The following is a 22,845-nucleotide window of genomic DNA, read 5'->3' as shown; positions in this document are numbered from 1 at the left end:
ACATTCTTGGATGGGCAATACTGTCTGTACTTCCTGTACTCACAGCTAGTGGGCCTTGCAAGTGTCATGAGGGGGCGAGGCACGCGAGGAAGACAGGGCTGAAGCTGGAGCTGGGATCTCAATGCATGCCTTGCAGAAAGGGAGCAAGCACATTTTTTGAACCACCACTGTGCCTCTCAAGGTCTGCATCTGCAGGAAACTGGAGTCAGAGACTAGAACCTGGGATCAAACGCAGGCACTTCCAAAAGGGATGTATCTTAATGACGAGGTCGAATATCAGCCCCACAGATATTTTGTGCAGAACTAAGTTTGCCAAGGAAATGGACTACTGTCTAGGGTGGGGAGGAAATCTGGGTGTCACAAAAGCTTTTGGGATGAGGAATTGCAGATAATTAAAAAAAATCCATGGTGGTGTTCTGGCTTTTATTTATTTATGAATTTGTATTATTAGTTATGTGTTAATATGAACATTAATTCACATGTTATAAAAATGACTTTAAGAGTGGGGTTTTTGTTTTCTGACTTAGTTCATATAAAAATTAAAAATAGGCAAATGTTTTAGAATATCCATAAAACAATGTTTAATTAGCATAACATTTTATGGCTTGAATGATGGGAAAATATTTATGAACAATTAGGTGGAAAAATAAGAATGTAAAATTATGAATGTTATCTCAATAATGTGAATATGCTAAATATTAATAGTGATTAATTCTTCTTGGTGGGATTAGGAGTTATTTTTGCTTCTTTCTACTACTTCAGTAAACTAAGATGAGGTCATTTTCCTCTGATAGTAACACTTTTAGATCCCCAAGTGAGGGATTCACAAGCTAAATTCTCCATGTATGACTGCCATTTTCTCAGAGGCAGACAAGATGGAGCAGCTACCACTCCAGGTTATGTGGGCTTGTTAGAGTCCCCAAAATGAAGGCAAAATAAATAAGCTGTTCAAGATTTTCCAACTTGTGTGATTATTTTGAGCCATAACTTCTTCAAAGAATTCCACTCATCTTTTCAACAACCTCCTCTCCTCAACTATACTATAAAATTCCCATCATATTTTCCTCCAGGGTACAAATAGCTGTCTAGTCCACTGTTATGCTATGACTAATTTATAATTTTTTCATTTGCATTTGCTTTTCTCTTTAGAATATCCTTAAACTGGGACCAAAAGACATTGAACTGAATCTTCTCTGTTTAATTGAAGGTCAACTGAGTTTAGAGGGAAACTGATGCAAAGAACAGAGGCAATCCCAGTTCTTGTCTCACATCAAAGGATTCTCATGTGGACAATTCAGGGAGCAAAGCAGGATTTAATAAGTCAGAAACATTTTGCCTCAGCACTGAGGAGGAGGGCTAGAAAAGGGGAAGACCTGAAAATCTGGTTGAATTGGAGCTTTTACGCGTAATTTTTATTGGGAGGAAAAAACAACAGAACAGTAGGTAACAGTGAGAACACAAAACTCGAAGAGCTGGATTCCTAATCCTGTCTAGCTTGCTCAAAGCAAAAAGTTATCAGAAGAGTGTAATTGGTAACTTCTCTCCATTGTCACGATAAGCTGAAAACTCAAGAGTGGCATCACTGTTTCTCTGCTGTTCTCATGAGAAAACTAGATTCCCTCTTGCTAAATGCAGCTTTGAGGGGAGAAGCAAGCATTGCCTGCCCTTTTGAAAGAACTCTCCCTTTACCTTAGTCCAACAGGGACCCAACTGTACCCATCAGCCTATCAAACTCCTTACACCGTGACCTTGTCACCCTTCAGTTTTGTAGAAGTGTGCATTTGAGCACTGTCCATTCACCTCCTCCACTTCACCTCTATCTATGGGGAACTTTCTGGCTTTATTCTCTATAGCTTCTCAGCCTTTTGACTAAGCAACTCTAGTATCTGACTTTATTCTCTCCAATGTACAGATTTAGTATGTTTCTACTATTATAGCATACAAGGCAGTTTGTACACACACTGACACAATGCATACACTGGATCTTCAAAAAGTTTATATAAATGCATATTATTTTCAAAAATTGAATTGATTTTGTTTTTTTTGGTGGAGGAAACCAAAATAAACTCATATTGGGGGCAGCATTCTGGTGCATCATATGGAGTTGCCACTAAGGACAATAGCATCCCGTATTGGAGCACCAATTTGAGTCTTGTGCTACTCCTTTTCTGATCCAGCTTCCTGCTAATGCACCAGGGAAGGAAACAATTGATGCTCCAGGTACTTGAGCCCCTGTGGTTCATGTGCAAGACCCAGATGGAGTTCTTGACTCCTAGCTTTGATTTACTTCAGGTCTGGTTGTTGCATTCATTTTGATCTGGACTTGGGCAGGCAACTAGTTCAGGGTCACAAATTTGGAAACCACACTCCTCCCCTTATGTAATCCTTTCTGTCAATCCACCTGTCAAATGATGCTCTTCCAGTGAACATGTCTCATTACCTACGACCTGTAGGGGGCAGTGTCACTTAGCCTTCCCCTTTCAAGCCCCTTAAACCATGTTGAGGAAATGACTTTCACTTGGAGGACAGAGGTAGAAATCTGTCTCTTCCTTACCCTTTCCCTTCCTGAACATGGCCAATGAGCACTTGTTTTCTTCACCTTCTGAATAAGCCACTTTCCTAATCCATGTCAGTGCCTGCACTTAAAATGCTTTTTAAGGGGCCTGGTGTGATAGCTAAGTGGCTAAATCATAGTTTTATGTTCTGGGATCCCATATGGGAACTGGAGCAGCCAGGACACAAACTGGTATCCATACGTATGGGATATCAGTACTTGTAGGCTGAGGATTAGCTAATTGAGGCATCATGCAAGCCATGGACCCTCAGTCCTTTATGGTTGAACTAAATTATGTAGCACGTAACAATGGTGTCCCAAACACGCACTGGTTCAGTTCTGGTGGTTCCACTTCCACTCCAGTTTCCTATTACTGAGTTTGGGAAAGCAGTGGGAGATGGTCCAAGTCCTTGGATCCCTACAGCTACGTGGGAGACTCCTGGATCCTAGCTTCAGCCTGGCGCAGTCCTGGATGTTGAAGCCCTTTGAGCAGTGAGTCAACAGATGGAACCCTGCCTCCATGTGGGAGACCAAGAAGCTCTTGGCTCCTGGTTTGGGATAGGCTCAGTTCTGGCTGTTGTGGTCACTTGGGGAGTGAGCCAGTGGACAGAAGACATTTCTGACTCTCCTTTTCTCTGTAAATCTGCTTTCCCAATAAAAACAATTTAAAAAAATGGTCCAACAATCATGCTTCTTGGTATTTATCAAAAAGAACTGAAAACTTATGTCCACACAAAAACCTGTACACAAATGTTTACAGCAGCTTTATTCACAATTGACAATACTGGATTACCGGTAAGTAATCCAGGTGTCTTTCAGTATGTGAACAGAGAGATACATTGTGGCACAATACATACAATGGAACATACATCATACTACAAAAAGACCCAGAGGAACCTTAAAAGGCTACATATTGTTTCATTTCACTTATCTGACATTCTGTAAAGGACAGGAAAAAAACAAAAACTATGCAGACAGTGGCTGCTGGGGCTGGGAGGTGGGTGGAATGAACAAGCAAAGCATATAGGATTTTCAGGGCAGTGAAACGGTTTTTCGTTGTATTATGATATATGTATGTCATTGCACCACTTATCAAAGCCCATAAAATAAACAATTCCAAGAATGAAGCTTAAACTATGGATTTGGGATGATAATGATATACAAACGTGTTCATGGGCTGTGACAAATATGCCATTATGGTGTGGATGTTGTTCCTTTTGGGATGCTCATAGTAGAAGAGGTTGTACATAGGATATTTGGGAACTGAACTCTTTGTACCTTTGCTTAATTGTGTTGTGACCCTAAAACTGCTCTAAAAAACAAAGTCTATTAAAATGTATTTTTTTAATTAGGAAAATACTATACAATGATACAAGCAGAGTTTCCTTCAACTGAAATGCTTGGGACTGAAGAACTCTAGATTTTTTTTTATGCTGGAAAATAAGTATATATACAGATGAGCTACCTTGCAGACAGCATGCAAGTCTAAATACAAAATCAATTTGTTTTATATACACATATACATTTAGCCTTAAGGTAATTTTTATACCATGCTCACTGTGTGCCTACCAAATGTGACATTATGTCAGCAATCAAAATGTTTCAGTCCTCGGGTCATGTTGTTTGTGAGATTGTTGAATGACGGATGCTCTCTCTGTAACTAAGCTTTTGGATGTTGTCAAGTGTCTCTGAGGCCAAGCTCATAGTTATGCATTAGTAGGTCACACAGAGAGAGCATGGCACACAGAATACAGCATAGCACTCTAAACACAAAAATCAATGGATACAATGAAAAATCAAAGGCAGAAGTGAGAGAGACAGTACAGCTGTACAAGCATGGACTGCGTCAGAGCCACAAGTACTCAGGGACCACAGGAATTCACCTTGGGACTTCCGCCTCCCCAAAGTTTATCTCCCAGGTCCATTCTCATGACTTTTCTTAATCCAATTTTTAGTACTACAGAATTATGCTGCCATGCCAACATATATATATATATACACACACATATATCTCAAGAAAAAACCTTATGACCTTGAAAGTTTTCTTTTTTTACAATCCTGAAATTTTAGTGTCATTCATGCTATCAAGTTTTATTTACACAGTCCTTCAGAACATATATACATATATCTGTTGTCTACAGGCTATTGCAAGTGTGAAATACTGTCCCTACCCAACAAATTAATTTATAGGAAAGTATACAATTGGAAAACAATTCTACAATGTAATATATACATAGTGGTTCCTTTTAGCTTCCTTTTGAGGATAATCTGTTGCATTCATTTTTTTTTCCCTGATAACATTTCAGAATGAAGCTCCTTTCAGGAGCAGATCCATAGAAAATCAAAAGTGTAACAGCCCAACACGTTTCAACGTCATGTGACAGTCTGATTAGAATCTCATTTCTTCTCAAATTTTTTCTCAGAAGCTTTGGATGATGAAGAATCATGACTTTCACCACTACTGTAGCGCTCGTATAAACTCTAAAATTAAAAACACAAATCTGTTTTGCAATTTTTCAAATTCAGTGTATTTCCAGAGTACTAAAAGCAGCTTGGCAAACTTTAACTATTTACTTCTCTTGTTCTCATTATCAGAAAAATATCCCATAAACTATCAGAGATAAGCGCATAGTTTGATCTGAAGCACTAGCTATTTAAATCTTTCTGTGCGAGAAAAATAATTACTAACAGAGATATGAACCTTTAAGACCTTTATCTACTCCGTTTTCCTTAAACCAAGACAGCTTTAGGCAAATTCGTACATGTAAAATATCGTCATTAAAAAACAACACATTCATGTCCCAATGACATTTAAACTAGCGATTAGCAGACATATAAATTGTTACATATATATATATACACAGTTGGATAGAGACCTCCCTATATCTACAGAGCATTTTTCTGTAAGGCCCCACACATTTCAAAATTCACAAACATTAAAGCCCCTAAATAAAGAGTATTTCATATCACCTATAAAGATCTTCACATCTAGTTTAAATCACGTACGTGCAGATGATTTATAATCCATAATACAATTTAAGTTGTTGCTCTATCATATCATTTAGAAAAAAAAGATGAGGAAAAAAAAACCTGTACACGTTTGGGACAGTTGTTTTCCCATTCTTTTACACTGATATGGATTTAAAGCATGAAAATAAACAATACAGAAGAACTACAAAATGGATTTTGTCCTGTTTGAATTACTAAAGTTACTGATTTTGGCATCATCACTTGAATAAGCTTACATCATATGCATGCAAATATAATAGTGAATATATAATAATTCCTTTAGAAGTATGTCCAAGTTCTTAGCAACTTAGATGGACTTACTCCTACCCAGAGAACTTAACATACCGTTAGTTGGAGCTCCTACAACTTCAAAAATAATTGAAATGTCATTAGTAACTGCCAGCTAGCTAAACCAGCTGGTCAATAACCATTCATAAAGTTCTTGAAATGAAGAGGTGTTTGACAGCAATGAGGTAAAAAATCGTGGACTATACGGGACTGGTGGGCTGAAAAGCTTGAGACATGTACTTTGAGAAATGTATTGATGCTATGTGCAGCTTCAGGGAAGATGCTACGTTGTAAGATACCGTGATTTCTCCAAGACAGTTTAAAGAAAAAATTAGCTACGCAGTCATCACTGCAGCAAAGACAAACTGTTGGCTGTGACAACAGTCTGTAGGACACTGGTTCTAGTACCAGCGGCTCCACTTATGATCCAGCTCCCTGTTAAGGCACCTAACAAAACAGCAGAGAACAGGTCAAACTACAACGGACATCTGCCACTCACATGGGATCATGAGGATGAAGTTGTGCTCTCCTGACTTCAGCTGGACTCACTGCTAGGACTTGCGGCCATTTGGGGATTGAATCAGCAGGGGAAAGCTCTTTGTTTCATCCTCTTTCTGTTGCTTTGACTTTTAAACAAATCTTTACATATATATATATATATATAAAACACTGGCTAGAATGAATAAATTCAAAAGCTATTTAAGGATGATGTCAACAGACACCCACCTATTTAAACAGACTTGAAAGTAATCTGAGGAATGTATCACAGAAGGCAGTCCATTCTGAACTGTGGTCTATGCACCACAAGACTATAAACCAAGTAAATCTGCATTTATCAAAAAGCATCTTTTGAATACATAAATGTAAAATATCCTTTATAACCGCTCTGATGATTATTGGATTAATTATAATCCAATATTTCAGATTATCTGTTTTTTGAAATGTCTAACTCAAAGAATTACTTAAAAGAATTAATAGCAATGTAGATAGAGAATAAACATGCTTACTTTAGCAGCTTTTAAAATGGAGTTAGGAGAATTAAGACCAACAAGTTGGCCCAGAACATATTTCATCTCATCAGTGGTTCCTTTAGCCACTTGGTTACCTATAAAATAAACGATATTAATTATGTGCTACTATCAAGTAGATAAACATAAGTCCATTATAAATATGAATTCTGTTTAACAAGAACTTGGATTTTTGCTATTTATCATTGATCATAGTCCCTAACAGAATAAATAAAAGCTGAAGGCCAGCTGGTACAGAAAGACAACGGTAAATTTTTAAATGATGCCAGCTGAAAAAGAATAGTCAGTTCAGATTCTGTTTGTTACAGCTAATTGGCTGTTTAACTTAGTAATAAATATTTAAGGTAGTAGTACCTGAAACAGTTTGAATTTGAACATATGGATGTGCCAGCAGCTCAGGAATCGATATCCGCAGTTTAGGGTCCCTTATTAAGCAACACTACAAAAATAAACATTAATCTTTTAAAACACAAAAACTTTCCTATGTGACCTTGATAAAAACATTTTTCCAGGTTACATGTTACAGAAGCTTCTTCCTAGATAAGAGTATATCAAAGAGCTCATGAAGAGAGAGATTTAGGACAATTTTTTGTAATCCTTCAAAATATTTTCTTAAGACCCGTTTCCAGGAAATTGTTCACGTCCTTTCATATTCCACTCAATGAGACCATCATTCAAAGTACTTGTGAAACCCAAGTATCCATACCTTCAAGGTAAACCAAAAAATCCCAAAAGCTAACTCAGTAAACAAACCCCTTTACTGAAACAATAATTTCAAGCCCTGTATACTTGTAATTATTTCATATATTGTTTTAAACAATTAATTATAATGAGGTACTATCATTCTAGTACAGTAATATTGCCTTTAACTATTAATATTACCTTTAACACATCTTGAAGATCTTTCTCTGGAATATCAGGAAATTCAATTTCATGATTAGGATCAATTATGGCATGTAATTTAGAAATCTGATTAATTATATGCTGAAATGGTGTTTTGCCATAAGTCATATAGTACAAGATGCATCCTAAGGACCAAACATCACTTTTGGGGCTTATCTAAGCAGAAAAAAACAAAACAAAACAATAACAAGTTGCATTCTCATAGGATTATATTATATAAATTTAGTAACATTCTCTATATAAAAATGTGTGTGTACACAAATAAGGGTTTTCTAATAAAGTTCATGGAAAATGCACAATACTTTGAATTTCATTTTCCAGGAAATTTTTGAAGGCTTTCAATATGTATTCTTTTGTATTTAATAACAGAAGTAAATAGTGGTGAATGTGCAAGTACTAGACTATAGCCACATAATATCTTTTTTCAGTTTTCATTACGTTTGCCAGAGAGGAGTCTCACTTTAAATCTCTGAAAAAATTCATAACTGTTTAACATATTTCAATTTAGACAATATTTTTCTCCATTTGTAAAAATAAGTGGACAAGTGGAAAAAACTTAAAAATGATAATTCTTGCCTACTGATTTTTCCCATCACTATAGGATTATAATAAATTGTATATTAACTAAAATATACGTAGACTATTAAAAGGTTCTTTAAGTTAAATATAAACTATATAACCAGGCTAAGCTTGTTTCCTGTTCTTCTCATCGGGTAGAAATCCTGTGTCTCCACAAAGGAAAAATCACAGAAGAACTTGAGGGTCAAGAAATGAAAACTCAAGACAAATAAGAGACGACACTGGTACATATCAGAAAAAGAACAAGGTTAGTTGTCTTAAAACAGAAGAGAAATCTGGGGTTTTTCATAGATAAATGTACCCTCATTCATGAGGCAAGCAAACTGTCCTGTGTTTTTTTTAACACACCTTTGAGAATATATCAGGTAAAACAGATTCTATTGTCAACATACAAAAGCCCAAACTGAAAATTAATTTAAAAAAACCTCCTTCTTCAACCAGTTTAATCACTTGTAAATTAAATCCATTTCTAAATAAATCATACACTAAAAACGAATTTCCAGAGTCAGGGAAAAATTACAGTGGCAAGACAGTTCTCAATTTCTTCTAAACTCCAAAGAAAACATAGGAACTGTCAGCAAAGCCAACAAGTAACTAGTTTACAAGAATACAAAATGCGAGCCCGGTGGCATGGTCTAGCAGCTAAAGGCCTCACCTTGAACGCACCGGGTGCCAGTTCTAATCCCAGCAGCTCTACTTCCCATCCAGCTCCCTGCCTGTGGCCTGGGAAAGCAGTTGAGGACGCCCCAAAGCCTTGGGACCCTGCACCCGCATGGAAGACCTGGAAGAAGTTCCTGGATCCTGGCTTTGGATCAGCATAGTATCGGCCGTTGCGCTCACTTGGGGAGTGAATCATTGGATGGAATATCTTCCTCTCTGTCTCTCTTCCTCTCTGTATATCTGACTTTCCAATAAATAAAATAAGTCTTTAAAAAAAAAAAAAAAGAATACGAAATGTGCCAGAAAAGCTCTGGGTTTAAACAAACAAAAAAATTAGGCAAAAATGTATGCACATCAACTTCAGGAAGTAAGTTCATAGGATCATACTACCAAAAGTCCCAATTCCTGCATGGCAGAGGCATTTGAAGACAGCAGAGCGGGGCGATGAAAACACTGAGATGTGTATTAAGAGCAAGGAAGAAGCTGAGAGCCAAGAGGTATTCACCCGCAAGAGTGGCAGATCAATACAAGAATGGAATTGACCAAGGGGCAGTGTATGCTCCTCTGACAGCAGGGATTCAAATGAATTGAAGCGTATACTAAGTATAAAATCATTAACAACTGGAAAATTTTGAAACAAATCAAAGTGAAAGAGGAAACAACTTTTTAAAGCTGAAATTGTATATTTTAGACATTAGTGAAACTAAGAAACTGCAGTAAAATCTGGAAAGAGTACCTAGGGAACAACTTCAAACCTCAGAGTAAAATTTAGTCTTCATTTCAATGTTTATTTTTATTTTTCATCTAGTTGCAAGGCAGAGTCGAAAAGAGAGGGAGACAGAGCTTCCACCTGGTTCCCACTCCTCCTCAAACACCTGCTACAGCCAGACCTGCGATATTGAAGTTAGAATCCTGGAAATGCATTTGAGGTCTCTCACACTGTATTCCTGGCCCAAGCCCTGGAAGAATCGCACGCTGCCTCCCAGAATGCATCAGCAGAAAGTTGGATTAGAAGCAGAGGAGCCAGGACTTGAAGCCAGGGATAACTGGCTTAACAGGGATAACAGCTTAACTTGCTGTGCCACAATGCAGACATGTTTTGATTTGATATGATTTGAAAGGTAGTGTGGATGTGTGTGTGGGGGGTGGGGGTTGAGGGAAGAGAAAGTGGGGGGGGGGTGGAGAGAGAGATAGAAAGGTGGTAGAAAGATCTTCTTTCACTGTTTTGCTTTCTTTCCAAATTCCCACAACAGCAAGGGCCAGAAAAATTCTAAAACCAAAAGCCTGGAACTCCATCTGGGTTTCCATTTGCTATGTAAGAGGAAGATTTATGGGCCTGGTACAGTAGTTTAGTGGCTAAAATCCTCGCCTTGCAACTGCTGGGATCCGATATGGGTGCTGGTTCATGTCCTGGCTGTTGTTTCCTGTCCAGCTCCTTGCTTGAGGCCTGGGAAGGCAGTAGAAGAGCCTTGGGATCCTACACCCATGTGTGAAACCGCAAGAGGGCTCCTGGCTTTTGAAAAGCTCAGCTCCAGCCGCTGTGGCCACTTGAGGGATGAACCAAAGGATGGAAGATCTTTCTCTCTGTATCTCCTCCTCTTGGTATATCTGACTTTCCAATAAATAATGAATAAATCTTAAAAAAGTAGAAAAACAGCAGATTCATGATTTGAATGTTGTCTCTGGGTAATAACTTATGCTTGTATCAATTTGGTACCCTGCTACAAGGCAACCTGGCAGGCAAAATATAAACCTGAAAGGGAGTATTAAAAACACAAAATTCGTATAATGAATGGAAAAGTAGCCAACGGAAAAAAAAAAATCACACCCATTATCCTTGAAAAGACAAAATACACAAATGAATAAATGCTGAAAAACGTAAGAATCGGAGAAAATAAAAGTGTTCAAATTTTTATGCTATTATCAAGTGCCTAAATCAGAGCTAATTTATTAGATTTTATTTCTCTCGATTTTAAGTGCCTCCTCCCCTAAAATCATAGATGCATTTATCATAGGAACACACAGTGAAAGATCACCATACTTTAAGTCAATAAAGAAGGGTGAAACAGAATGCCTTAACAATTGGCTTCAAAAGGCCGAGTTCTCGGCAATGGCCAAAATGGTATTCAACTTTAGAAATGTCCTTCAGTTACACCTTCTATTAGAGAATAGCACATTCTCCACTGAGGTATAAATCACCACAACTGGTGCATAAATCACCTTTACTGTACCTTTAACTTGGATTTCCCATTCTCTCTGGAGGAAGACATATCTTTGATTGCTTCTGGTGGCATATAGTTAACTGTGCCAACCTACGTGCCAAATCACAGAAAGCATATCAATCAATGAAATATTTTTATTATGCAGTTTGATTTTAAAAACCACAAAATTCACATTAGAAAACTCAACTGCCAGAATTATTAAAGCACCTGTATCAAATTTCTTCACATTTCCAGCAAACAAAATTGGGTTCAAAATCAGAAAATGAGTTCTTCAGAATGGTGTGCTTTTTCCATAATTAATAGTGGATAACTAATAACATCCACCTCAAAAGCTAACTGGGTTAAAATTCTACTAATGGACAGAAACTACAAAGAATTTCATTATTAATCATGATAGTGTTAGAAAGCAGTCCATAGATATTTTTTAAATAAACCAACCAAGCAAGCAACATACAAACTAAAAAACATCTAGCTCTATCTCCCTGTATTCCTTGGGCTCATGTCCAAGAAGGAATAGGAATATAAATCAATTAACAATTTCTGCTATAACATTATGCTACTCTTACTAAAATGCATGTACTTTGAAGCTAATTTTGAATACAATGTTCTGTCATTCTTTTGATATAAAAACAAATGATTGTCAAAGAAAATTATTTAAAGTACATTCTACCCAACCATTCCTTTCCATAAGCTCTGGTTTTTCTAATACAGATCCACATCACAAATTTGTATACATGAACACATTAACTTGGTTCCAAGCAAGATTATTTTTCAGCTATACTTTGATTTCACTGCTGTAAGTTTTAGTTATTATGGATCCAAGTGCAATACTGTAGCTCCTACTGTGCTATACTTACCATGGTATTTCTAACATGAAAAACCACTTAAATGTTTTTCCAGCTATTTGCTAAGACAAGCTTTCTTTCTCTAGAAAGAGAAATAATTGTACTTATAAACACTGGAAAACGTGTAACTGCAATTCCTTCTTAGGATTCAATTTCAGAGCCAGATTTTCAGGCTGACTTTAGATTGTGGCCAAGATGACTTCCTAGGTGATTATGACTAACTTTCTAAGTCAACTATGAGAAGATCATTCAAAATTGCAGGAATATTTCAATTTGATCTTGACTTTCTATTTTAGGTAACCCTGATCATGGTTTTAAATTGTTTGGATTTATAGTATATGGTCTGATAAAAGCCCACTGAAGAATGATGTGGATAAAAACATAATACATTATTCCTAAAACGCCACAGGTGAAAAGGAATTGAAGTCGGCTCTGTGGTGACCAATCCAAGAATTCACAACAAGTCTTACCTGGGAATCTTTAACAACACTTGTTGTGTCTGGTTGCATTTGATTTGCAATTCCAAAATCAATTAGCTTTAGCATTCCATCAACTATCAGAAAGTTAGCAGGTTTCAGATCACTGTGAACAATGCCTTGAAATGAAAAATCCATATTAGGAAACACAAACAATCCCACATAGCAACCTGGTTCCTTCAATTAGTTAATATAACTAAATATTCATATGTTATATATTTTTTGCAAATACTTACACAACACTTGTAATGTACCAGGCACCAGTGTAAGCTTGTTGCTTATACTGTATCATTTAATCCACATAACAATGCTAAGGTTAATACTATTAACTATTCCCACTTTCTGCTAAGGAGACTAAGATAGTGAAAGTTTAAGTTAATTATTCAGTCACAAGGCCCAAATTAAGAGTGACATGAGTGGGTGCTGGTACTAATCCAGCTCCCTACTTGTGGCCTGGGAAAGCAGTTGAGGATGACTCAAAGTCTTGGGACCTACACCCATGTGAGAGACCTGGAAAAGGATCTGGGCTCCTGGCTTCAGATCGGGGCAGCTCCTGCCATTGCTGCTACTTGGGGAGTGATCATCAGACAGAAGATCTTCCTCTCTGTCTCTCCTCCCTCTGTATATCTGACTTTACAATAAAAATAAGTAAACCTTGGAAAAAAAAAAAAAGAAAGAAAAAATGAGTGCCATGAGTGAAAGTCAGGCAGTCTGGTTTGTCTGTCTACATAAACACCCTATACAACACCCACTAGAGAGCACCCAAAACAACACTATCGATTCTAAGACCGTGATGCTCCTAATGTTGCTTGATGGCCTTAATCTGATCACTGGTGAATCATCTGTTAATGTACAGGAAGAGAGACACAAGTAGGGTAAAAATATATAAAATGACACCACCCTTCACTCAGAGCAATGCAGTACTAAATGGTTAGGAAAAACAACAAGCATCTCATATTTTTTGTGTGCTAAACCTCAGGGCTTCAAGATCTTCCATGTAGGTATTTGGATATAAGAATCACAAAGCACATTACTACTGAGAAATAGAAATTTTGTGTTATAGATCTGGGAACATGGGTTCATATCAGAATGTTAAAAAATGGTTTTATTATTTTATGTTTAAATACATTTGCAGTTTTTTAATTCATCTAATTGAAGGTGCCAAAACCCAAAGCCTAGAAATTATGGGTGTATATCTCTATGATGACACCGTAATGCATATTTTCTTTTTATATTTATAAAGGTATTTTAAAATACCATGTTGATGGATTGTGTGTACTGCCTCCAACATATTTTTCCAGTAGCTCTTGCGTTCCCATGGATTGATGGATTTTTTCTTTTTAAGCCAAGTATTAAGATCAATGTTTCCACACTCCATTACCATGTAGATGTACTGGTCCGTGATTTCACTACAATTAAAACAAAAGTATAAACCATTAAAAGGCCGAGTTATATTAACAAAGTTTTATTAAGTAATTACCTAAAGAATTACAGCCCAAGAAAGGATCATCTTAAATTTAAAAAGCATTCTTACTAATCATAAAGTCGAATGATTTTATCACTGTGTTGCTGTAGCTTACTCAAATAAGCTATTTCATTCCGGTAACTGTCCACAGTTTGGTTATCTGCTTCTTCCAAGCATACATATTTTATAGCATATATCTGTTTCTTTTCGTTCAATACCTGAAATACCTATAGAGTAGAACAAATAGGAAAGTTTAGAATATACTACTTACACACTGCCATAAAGCTTCTAAATTTACTAGACAGAATTTTAGATTAAGAAAACCTGAAAGATATACTGACATGAGAATTAAGTTCCTGGGCTTATGCTGAATATAGCAGAAAAAATAACCATAACATGTACATTCAATAATTCAAGACACGGGCCCGGCGCGGTGGCGCAAGTGGTTAAAGGTCCTCCCCTTGCACGCCCGGGATCCCATATGGGCGCCGGTTCTAATCCCGGCAGCCCTGCTTCCCTTCCAGCTCCCTGCCTGTGGCCCGGGAAAGCAGTCGAGGACGGCCCAAGGCTTTGGGAACCTGCACCCACGTGGGAGACCCGGAAGAGGCTCCTGGCTTCGGATCGGCATAGTATCGACCCGTTGCGCTCACTTGGGGAGTGAATCATCGGACGGAAGATCTTCCTCTCTGTCTCTCCTCTCTGTATATCTGACTTTCCAATAAAAAAAATAATAAAAATAAATCTTTAAAAAAAAAAAAAAAAAAAAGAAAAGAAATAATTCAAGACACATGCATCTAAAACATTTCTTTCATCATACAAATTCATTTTACATACATTCATTTAATTCTTCTGAATGCCTTAATGAGAGAAAAAAAAAAGACATTAAAAAATGCTAAGGGGACCAAGCACAATAGCTCTCCATCCATTCCAGCTTTTTTTTTTTTGAAAGATATATTTATTTTTTGGAAAGTCAGATATACAGAGAGGAGGAGAGACAAAGAGGAGAGACAGAGAGGAGAGACAGAGAGGAAGATTTTCCCTCCGATGAATCACTCCCCAAGTGAGCACAACGGCCGATGCTATGCCAATCCGAAGCCAGGATCCAGGAACTTCTTCCAGGTCTCCCACATGGGTGCAGGGTCCCAAAGCTTTGGGCTGTCCTTGACTGCTTTCCCAGGCTACAAGTAGGGAGCTGGATGGGAAGTGGAGCTGCCGGGATTAGAACCGGCGCCCATATGGGATCCCGGCACCTTCAAGGCGAGGAACTTTAGCTGCTAGGCCACACCACCGGGCCCATCCATTCCAGCTTCTTGCCCATGTGCAAGCCGGGAGGCAGTAGTTGATGGGTCAAGTAGCCGGGTCCCTGCTGCCAGCTGTGGAAGATCAGACTGGGCTCCTGGCTCCTAGTTTTGGCCTGGCAGTCTCCACTACTGTGGATTATTTGTAGAGTGAATGAGTAGATGGAAGATGTGTGTATGCTTCTCTGATTTTCAAGTAAATAAGAATGTGAAGATATTTTGTGGGAAAATTCTAAGAAATATGCTCATTTGTCACTCCAAGTAAACATCTGAAACCATAGACCAATGCAGATAAAGGCATGAAATAAGGCCTGAAATGTCTAAAGAATATAGGTCATTTTGGAGGATGAAGGCATAAGATGAAAGGCTGTTTATTTATGGCGTAAGGGCAACATATGTTCCTAGAGGTAAAATGAAACCCAACAGGTAGAATGAAACCCAACAGGTAGAAACACAGAGTTTAAGATCCTTGCATTTATTTTTTTTCAAAAAAATGATTTATATTTCTTTTGGAAAGGCAGATAAGATTTATGGAAAAAAGAAGAAGCAGAGAGACATATCTTCCATCTGATGGTTCATCCTCCAAATATCCACAGCGGTTGGAACTAACCCTATCCAGAGCCAGGGGCTTCCTCCAAGTCTACCGCACAGGTGCAAGCTCCAAAGGCCTTGGGCCATCCTCTACTGCCTTCCCAGGCCACAAACAGTGGGCTGGATGGGAGTGGAACAGGCAGGACACGAACTGGTGCCCAAGTGGGATCCCAGTGCTTGTAAGGTGAGGATTTAAGCATTAAATCATCTTGCTGAGCCTTGCATTCATTTTTAAATATTTAAGACACTCACCTTACTTGAACCTCCGCTGCCTATCTGCTTTAATATGGAATAAATTCTTCCTTTAACTGAAATGCACTCATTTGTTGAAGAGGATGCTGAAACCTAAACAATTAAGACATATAAATAAAAGTTCAAAAATAGGCCAAATAGTTTATATTTGGTACAGTGGAATATTTAACTTTTAAATCTCAAAATTTTAGACACAATATTTAAAAAACAGAACTTGCTCTGCATACTTTCTTTAATCAAGGAATAAATGTATTAAGTTAACATATGGATATACTTCAAGGTCTCCCCCTTTAACTGTTTTTACTTAACATAAATATAAATTATGAGGAAAAAGATCATTTATCCAAGCTATCACTTTCAGTTTTCTATCCTTTTTTCCTTGTACATTTCTTTATAAGGTAATATAAAAAAATGTAGGCATAGTGGTGTGCATAGTTTTGTATTACCTTATAATGAAAGCAATGTGCATCTTAAGGTGTTGAAGCGCTGATCTGCGAATCAGACAAATGCAACAAATTCCAGTAGTGCCCCCTCCCTGTGCCAAAATGTCCTTTCACCTTAACTTATCTGAACTTCAACATTGTGACCAGCAAACATTCAGCTGACACAGTACATACAATCTTCCCCTCCATCCCTTTCCTTATGCTGAAGGATCTCCCTGTGTCCCTGCAAATGCTCTACAACAGAAGGAACGCTGAGAGGACATTACTCTGAGTGGATAAAGAAGTTCATACACACAGTTCCTGACAAATCAAATTGAAAACAAGACCGAAGGTAAATTTCAATTCAATCTGGTCTTGTTTTAGATCTAAATGACAGAATGGCCCTCATGCAATATCTTCCATTTAAATAAGAAGATAAGGATTCTAATTTCCTTAAACTGTAGAGCTGACAGTCATAAAATGTTTCCCATAAGAGTATCTGCCTTGAAACATGGAAGCACTTGGAATTTCATCAAGGTTCTCCCACACTTCTTGTTTATCCTGGGTTCTTCCTTTTGTAGTTAAAGCAGAAATATTTCTGGGAGAAAAAAAGGCAATTCAATATTTCTCCCTTACCTGCTGACAGCGTTTACAATAATCCTAACTTCTTTCTGATTCAATAACCAATGTGAAGTTCAGTTTCTAACACAGGGTATCTTGCAGTCCCTTTAGTCTCTATTTCTCAGTGGCGTCAATTCTCATAATCCAAATTACATCATTTGACATTCGTGCCTTGATTTCTGCCAGAGCTTCCTAACCTTCTTAGGATAAAACCTCAACGTAGAACAGAATCTTGCAGTTCATCGCTACTTATTCTTAGCAACGTGCCAAAGACCTTAAGAACTCATCTCAAATGCAAATCCCAGCATCCTTGTGTTCTTTTTAGTTCTGCCTTGATACTGTTTTTTTCCAGAAAGCTCAAGTTTTTCCTCTCATCTGTGACCTGCCTTCCACCTTTCAACTACATCAAATGTGACAGTAGTAATAACTCAATAAATATGCTCTGAAACAATTTATGGACAAATCTGACCATCTTTCTTTTTCCATTGTAATAATTTTTGAAATCCATGTATTTTTTAAAAAAAATACATATTTTCCATACTTTCTTTTTTTTAAGCTGTGAGATACATGGATTACAATTGTTTTTCCATCAAAATAACTTCTCATTCACTTCCATGAACTTTTTGAATTGTTCTTATACATAAACTAATTTAATAAGTATCCTAGGAAGTTTGTGTTTTATTTCTTCCATCTTATAGATGATGAAATGGATAAAGAAAATTCATGCAACTTGCAGAAGATCAGGTGATCATTAAACAGTGAAGATTAACTTTCCAATTGGTTGGGCAGTCTATCTTCACCAACAGTGTCTAATACTATTAAGCTGCTTCTCTACTTGTTATTAGAAACTCATTGTAGCTACAAGTGTCAAAATTAGCTAGTGTTCATTTACATGGGAATGCAATCACCTCACAAGTAAAAACTTTTGGCTCATACTTTATAGCTTTACTAAGATTGCACTAACACTTCATATTGATATTCTAATATTCTTAAAAGTTAACTTTTCAATCTCTTCTCAGCCTTTTGGCTAACATCAAGTGCAAAAGTTAACTTTCCTAAGTTAATTTTATATTAGCAAATGAAACAAAGGTACCCCACTAACAGCTAATGAATAGCTAAACAAGTTGAGTATGAGAGAAATTTTATTCAACTATTTAAACTACATTCATTGGCCTAGTTAATGAGAACAATTTCATCACCTTCAATAACTAACTTCTTGGAGTCATCAGGCATATAAGGATGTCAGAAAGGTTTTGCCTGCCAGGAATGAAAACTGACAAGTTCTTAATATCTTTCCTGCAGACTAGATAATTATAAAGACAGAATCTATGAAACTGATGCACCTTAACACAACAGATGAATAAAGTTATCAAACCTGTAACTTTTGAAGTGGAGTAACAGATATTTGCTGCTGGAAACAAGCAAACTGGCTATAAGGTGTTAACAACTGGGAAGCAGGTGGAAAGTCATTCTTCACAACTGGTGTTCTAAAACTAAGAAAGATTTTGTTTTTAATTAGAAAAAAAGCATTATGTTAAAGATATTACAAGATTCTAAATAAGGCTTCATGTTATAAAACACTGACATAAACTTAAAAAGTGGCACCTCAAACAAAACCCAATTTCTAAAAAAAAATAGCTAATATTTTTGTTCCATTCTATTTTCATGTATCATTTATTTTAGAAAATTCTTTCTGAAAGTTATTGTTAAATCGCCAAACAATCTTTGTTGACAAAATAAAGCAGATGGTGCTTTAAATACGGAATTTTATGAATTTAGCCAAGACAAAGATCAGCTTATAACTCATCACCTACTTTATATATGCTTATTTATTTGAAAGGCAGAAAAAACAAAGAAATGGAGACAGAGAGCACTCCCAGCTGCTGGCTTATTCCCCAGATGTCTGCAACAGTTAGGATGTGGTAATGTCGAAGCCAGGAGCCAGGAACTCACACAAGTTTCCTGTTTGGGTGGCAGGGACTCAACAGCTCGAGCTATCGCCTGTGATTTTCACACTATTAGGAATCAGGAACTTAAGCCCAAATGCCTGCCTCATATTTTAACAATAATGTTCTACAATGATCTGCTAGAAATAGCAGAAAGTAAATTAGATCATCAGGGGGTTTAGTCTTAGAACCTGTATGGTTCTAGTACATATTCGCACTGTCTTGTTTGTTACTATTTTCAGACCTTAGAAGAGTGCTTGCCCCAAAGGTTTAATATTTATTAACAATAAATAATCAAATACAAACAGAAATACCAATATCACTGGTGTAGTTAGTAATCATTCTTTAAAATAGTCTACATAATAGCTAAATTAAAAAACCTAAAAATCAGTTCTAAAGACTACATTTTCCACTAAGACATTAAAAATATCTTTATAGTTAAAGATTAAGAGTATTATATCTAATTCCTTTATGAATTGAGACTCATTTTTTAAAGTATTTCATTGTTTTTACTAATCAGCATTCAATCCAATTTCTTCACTCATCCCTCATTACTATCCACTCAAGCCTCAAACCCTGAAACACCTCTAGAACTATGTGAACTACACAATCAGTGTCTTCCAGAAATGATCACAACTATAATATCTCTATGCTAAAGAGTTTATCCATCCTTTAGCTGTTCCAAGAATGCTAACCTTTATAATCTCTCCCTCAAATAGAGGCTTCTAGTTAGCAATGCAAGCAGTTTAGCATCTTTAGTGACTTTCTAGGCTGCAAGTACAGATTATAATGTAAGACTGCATTTATAACAAATCTTGAATACATACATATGTATATTCATACACACATATATATATGTCCACACATACTCATTACTGTAGCCACCCCACCTCTTTTTACACTTTAAAACCACAGATGCTGAGATAACCAACAAAAATTTGTAAAGTCTGTAATACGTCAGATTTCTATCAGATCTATTTGGCCCCAAGGCTCACGCTAGTTTAGGATTCTGAATCCTAAGCTGAGTAAAATTAATTACCAGCTCATGTAATCATCCAAGGTATTGTTGCTTGGTGTCTTACAAATAGACTTCGGATCAATCCATTTAGGTGTAGTTATTGGTGGTGACTGCTTTGAAACTGAAAAGACAGGTTGCTCAATAGTGGTATGTTTCTGCTAAAAGAAAATCATAGATGCTATGCTTTAGATTTTAAAATTAGTTATGTGTTCAATAGTTTCACAAACATTTAACATATAAAAGACTGGCAAAAAAATAAGAACAAAAACATATCAAAACAAAAAGATACATATTATGCATATACATATATATTTAATGCAGACTTTAGCAATCTTTAGTATAGCTCTTTTATTCCAAACTCTTAAAAAAAAGCACAATAAAATTATATTCGATTTATCCCAAATGTACCTAAATACTAATTATTTCACGATATTCTGGATGGCAAACATGCACCTCATATATCCTTTTCCCTCATTTTGAAGCAAAGAACTTATGGAATCATCTCATCCTGAACAAAAATCCTTTGCAGTAAGGATTGTGAGATGACAGTCGACTGGCCTGCTGAAAACATTTGTGACCAAGATCCTACTGGGATACAATTATGCCCAGCAGTCATTCTAATATTTTCTATGGCTGTTTTATTAGTCCAGTTTCACAGCTGAAAAGTTGCCACAGAGATCGTCTAGCATGCAAAGCCTACAAATCCCTTATATAGAAAGTTTACCAATTCCGGTCATAGAGCACTGCAAACAACTAGAAAACCACTTTTTGCTTGTTCTTTCCATGTCCTGTTTATTTCCATGTCCAGTTTTTCAGTAAATACTCAACATAGGACCTAAATGAAAATATTCAGCTGTGAAGAGTAGCTACTGTTGAAGTACAAATGACAGACATGACTTCCCTGTTTCAAATAAATACAAAGCATAATATAGCAAGCAGATCAGTCATTTCATGTAGAAATTTAAAATAGACTGGAACACTCGCATCACCTACTGAAGTGCCTGGCTTCAAGTCCCAGCCCAATTCCTGATTCCACTTTCTTACTAATGCAGACCTGGGAGGGGCAATATTCATACTGTATACAGAAGTTCATTTCAACTTCAGGACAGTTTTAGTTGTTACAAAGGATTTGCAGTGGTGGATGCCTGGCACATGTAATTGGACCTATGGTTTGTATGCCATATTACAGTGTCTGGTTGTGTTATAGCAGCCTCCTCTGATTCCAATCGAGCTTTATGTTAATGGTGTACATTAGTACAGACCATAGGTCAAATTATATGTGCCAGGTATCCACCACTGGAGTTCCTGGCTCTTGGTTTTAGCTGGACCAGCCCTAGATGTTTACAGGCACTTTTGAATGAACCAATGGGCTTACCCTGTCCACCTCTCCACTTGTCAAAGTGAAAATAGAAATTGAAAAGGATTTGCAGATATCCATATAAATTGATCACTGTAATTTTAACATTGTGTCTTCTCACTATAGTTCTCAAAGAATCACACTGGATAAATCTACTCTAATTTCTACAACTGCTGTCCTTTTAAATTTGGAAGATAGCCAAGAAATTTCTTTTCCTGCATACATTTTTCCTTTTATTTAAGATTTCCTACATACACTAGAATTAGTGGTAAGGGTGTTATTGAGAAAGCATAACGAAAAAAATGATCTTAGGGTGGGATGTTTGTGTGATATTCTTGATGTTAGAATCTAGGAATGGGTGGCTAAAGTGAATGAAAATAAAGAGACAGGAGACAGCCTTAGAAATCAGCGTATACGAGAGTTGTCAGGCTCTGGATGGATCAAAAGTGCAACAGCTCAAGTAATGCAGCGAAGTAACTATGACATTCAGAGATAATAAGGAATAAGATGCTTCAAAAAAACTCAGGTCTCGTGTAAGAGAGGAAGAGATGATGGGGACTTACTAACGAGGGATTTACAGCTATAAAGTAAATGAGAGGCGAGACAAAAAAATCATTTCTGAAGGATCCTGTTCCATGACACAGCTGGCTAAGTTAGGGGCTGGCATCCCATTCTGAAGTACTGCATCAAGTCTTGGCTACTCTGCTTCAGATTCAGGTTCCTTCTAATTCACCCGCAAAGGCAACAAACTATAGCCCAAGTGCTTGGGTCTCTGCCATTGCCCTGGGTGACCCAGATAGAATTCTGGCTCCTGCTGCTCCCACTGGGGTAGGAATCAGAGAATGGAAGATTTCTCTGATGCTCTGTCTTCCAAATAAATGAATATACAAAATATATAAAACAAATATAAATAAAATATTAAAAACAAAAAAAGTATAGATATGGCCTGCAGAACAAGCAACAATCATAGGAAACCAGTTAGTTTCTTTGTCTCCCACACGTATTAGTGGTTTTCTGTATAGTTGCTCTCATTCAAAACTACCCAGTTTTAGAATATTTTCATCATTTCTTTTTCCTCAGTGCTCCTGTTCCCTTTCAGACACTAATTTACTTTCCTTTTCAGAACACTTGATATAAATGGGATCATACAATATACGGTCTATTTTGTAGGGTTTTCACTTAATGTTTTCTGTTTTGACTATAAACATAGGATTGGAACTTCTGAGTCATATAACTCTAGGCTTAACTTTCTGAGCAAGTGACTACTTCCCAAAGTGACTGTCTCACTTTTTACACCCACAAACAGCACAA

The 22,845-nt window shown here is 36.9% G+C and overlaps 1 protein-coding gene across 2 annotated transcripts in view; it reads right to left on the bottom strand.

Annotated features, from left to right (window-relative positions):
* Nucleotides 1–3,305: 3,305 nt before the first annotated feature.
* Nucleotides 3,306–22,845, bottom strand: part of TTK (TTK protein kinase) — a 35,262-nt gene continuing 15,722 nt past the window's right edge. The window contains exons 12-22 of one of the 2 annotated variants that reach the window (XM_040983674.1): nucleotides 20,199–20,335; nucleotides 18,589–18,706; nucleotides 16,171–16,263; nucleotides 14,099–14,256; nucleotides 13,822–13,973; nucleotides 12,559–12,683; nucleotides 11,253–11,333; nucleotides 7,762–7,938; nucleotides 7,234–7,318; nucleotides 6,859–6,956; nucleotides 3,306–5,035 (exon numbers count right to left, since the gene is read on the bottom strand). In XM_040983674.1, coding sequence (XP_040839608.1) covers nucleotides 4,952–5,035; nucleotides 6,859–6,956; nucleotides 7,234–7,318; nucleotides 7,762–7,938; nucleotides 11,253–11,333; nucleotides 12,559–12,683; nucleotides 13,822–13,973; nucleotides 14,099–14,256; nucleotides 16,171–16,263; nucleotides 18,589–18,706; nucleotides 20,199–20,335 — 1,308 coding nt within the window. In that variant the 3' untranslated portion in view covers nucleotides 3,306–4,951. The remainder of the gene's footprint in view (nucleotides 5,036–6,858; nucleotides 6,957–7,233; nucleotides 7,319–7,761; nucleotides 7,939–11,252; nucleotides 11,334–12,558; nucleotides 12,684–13,821; nucleotides 13,974–14,098; nucleotides 14,257–16,170; nucleotides 16,264–18,588; nucleotides 18,707–20,198; nucleotides 20,336–22,845) is intronic. The other variant, XM_040983675.1, reaches the window with a different exon arrangement.

This window comes from Ochotona curzoniae, unplaced genomic scaffold (genome assembly GCF_017591425.1).
Source record: "Ochotona curzoniae isolate NIBS_2020 unplaced genomic scaffold, NIBS_Ocur_1.0 contig_3819, whole genome shotgun sequence".
In the NCBI taxonomy this organism is placed as follows: Eukaryota; Metazoa; Chordata; class Mammalia; order Lagomorpha; family Ochotonidae; genus Ochotona; species Ochotona curzoniae.
Note: the sequence above shows the minus strand (reverse complement) of the source record. Positions and strands in the feature narration are given on the sequence as shown.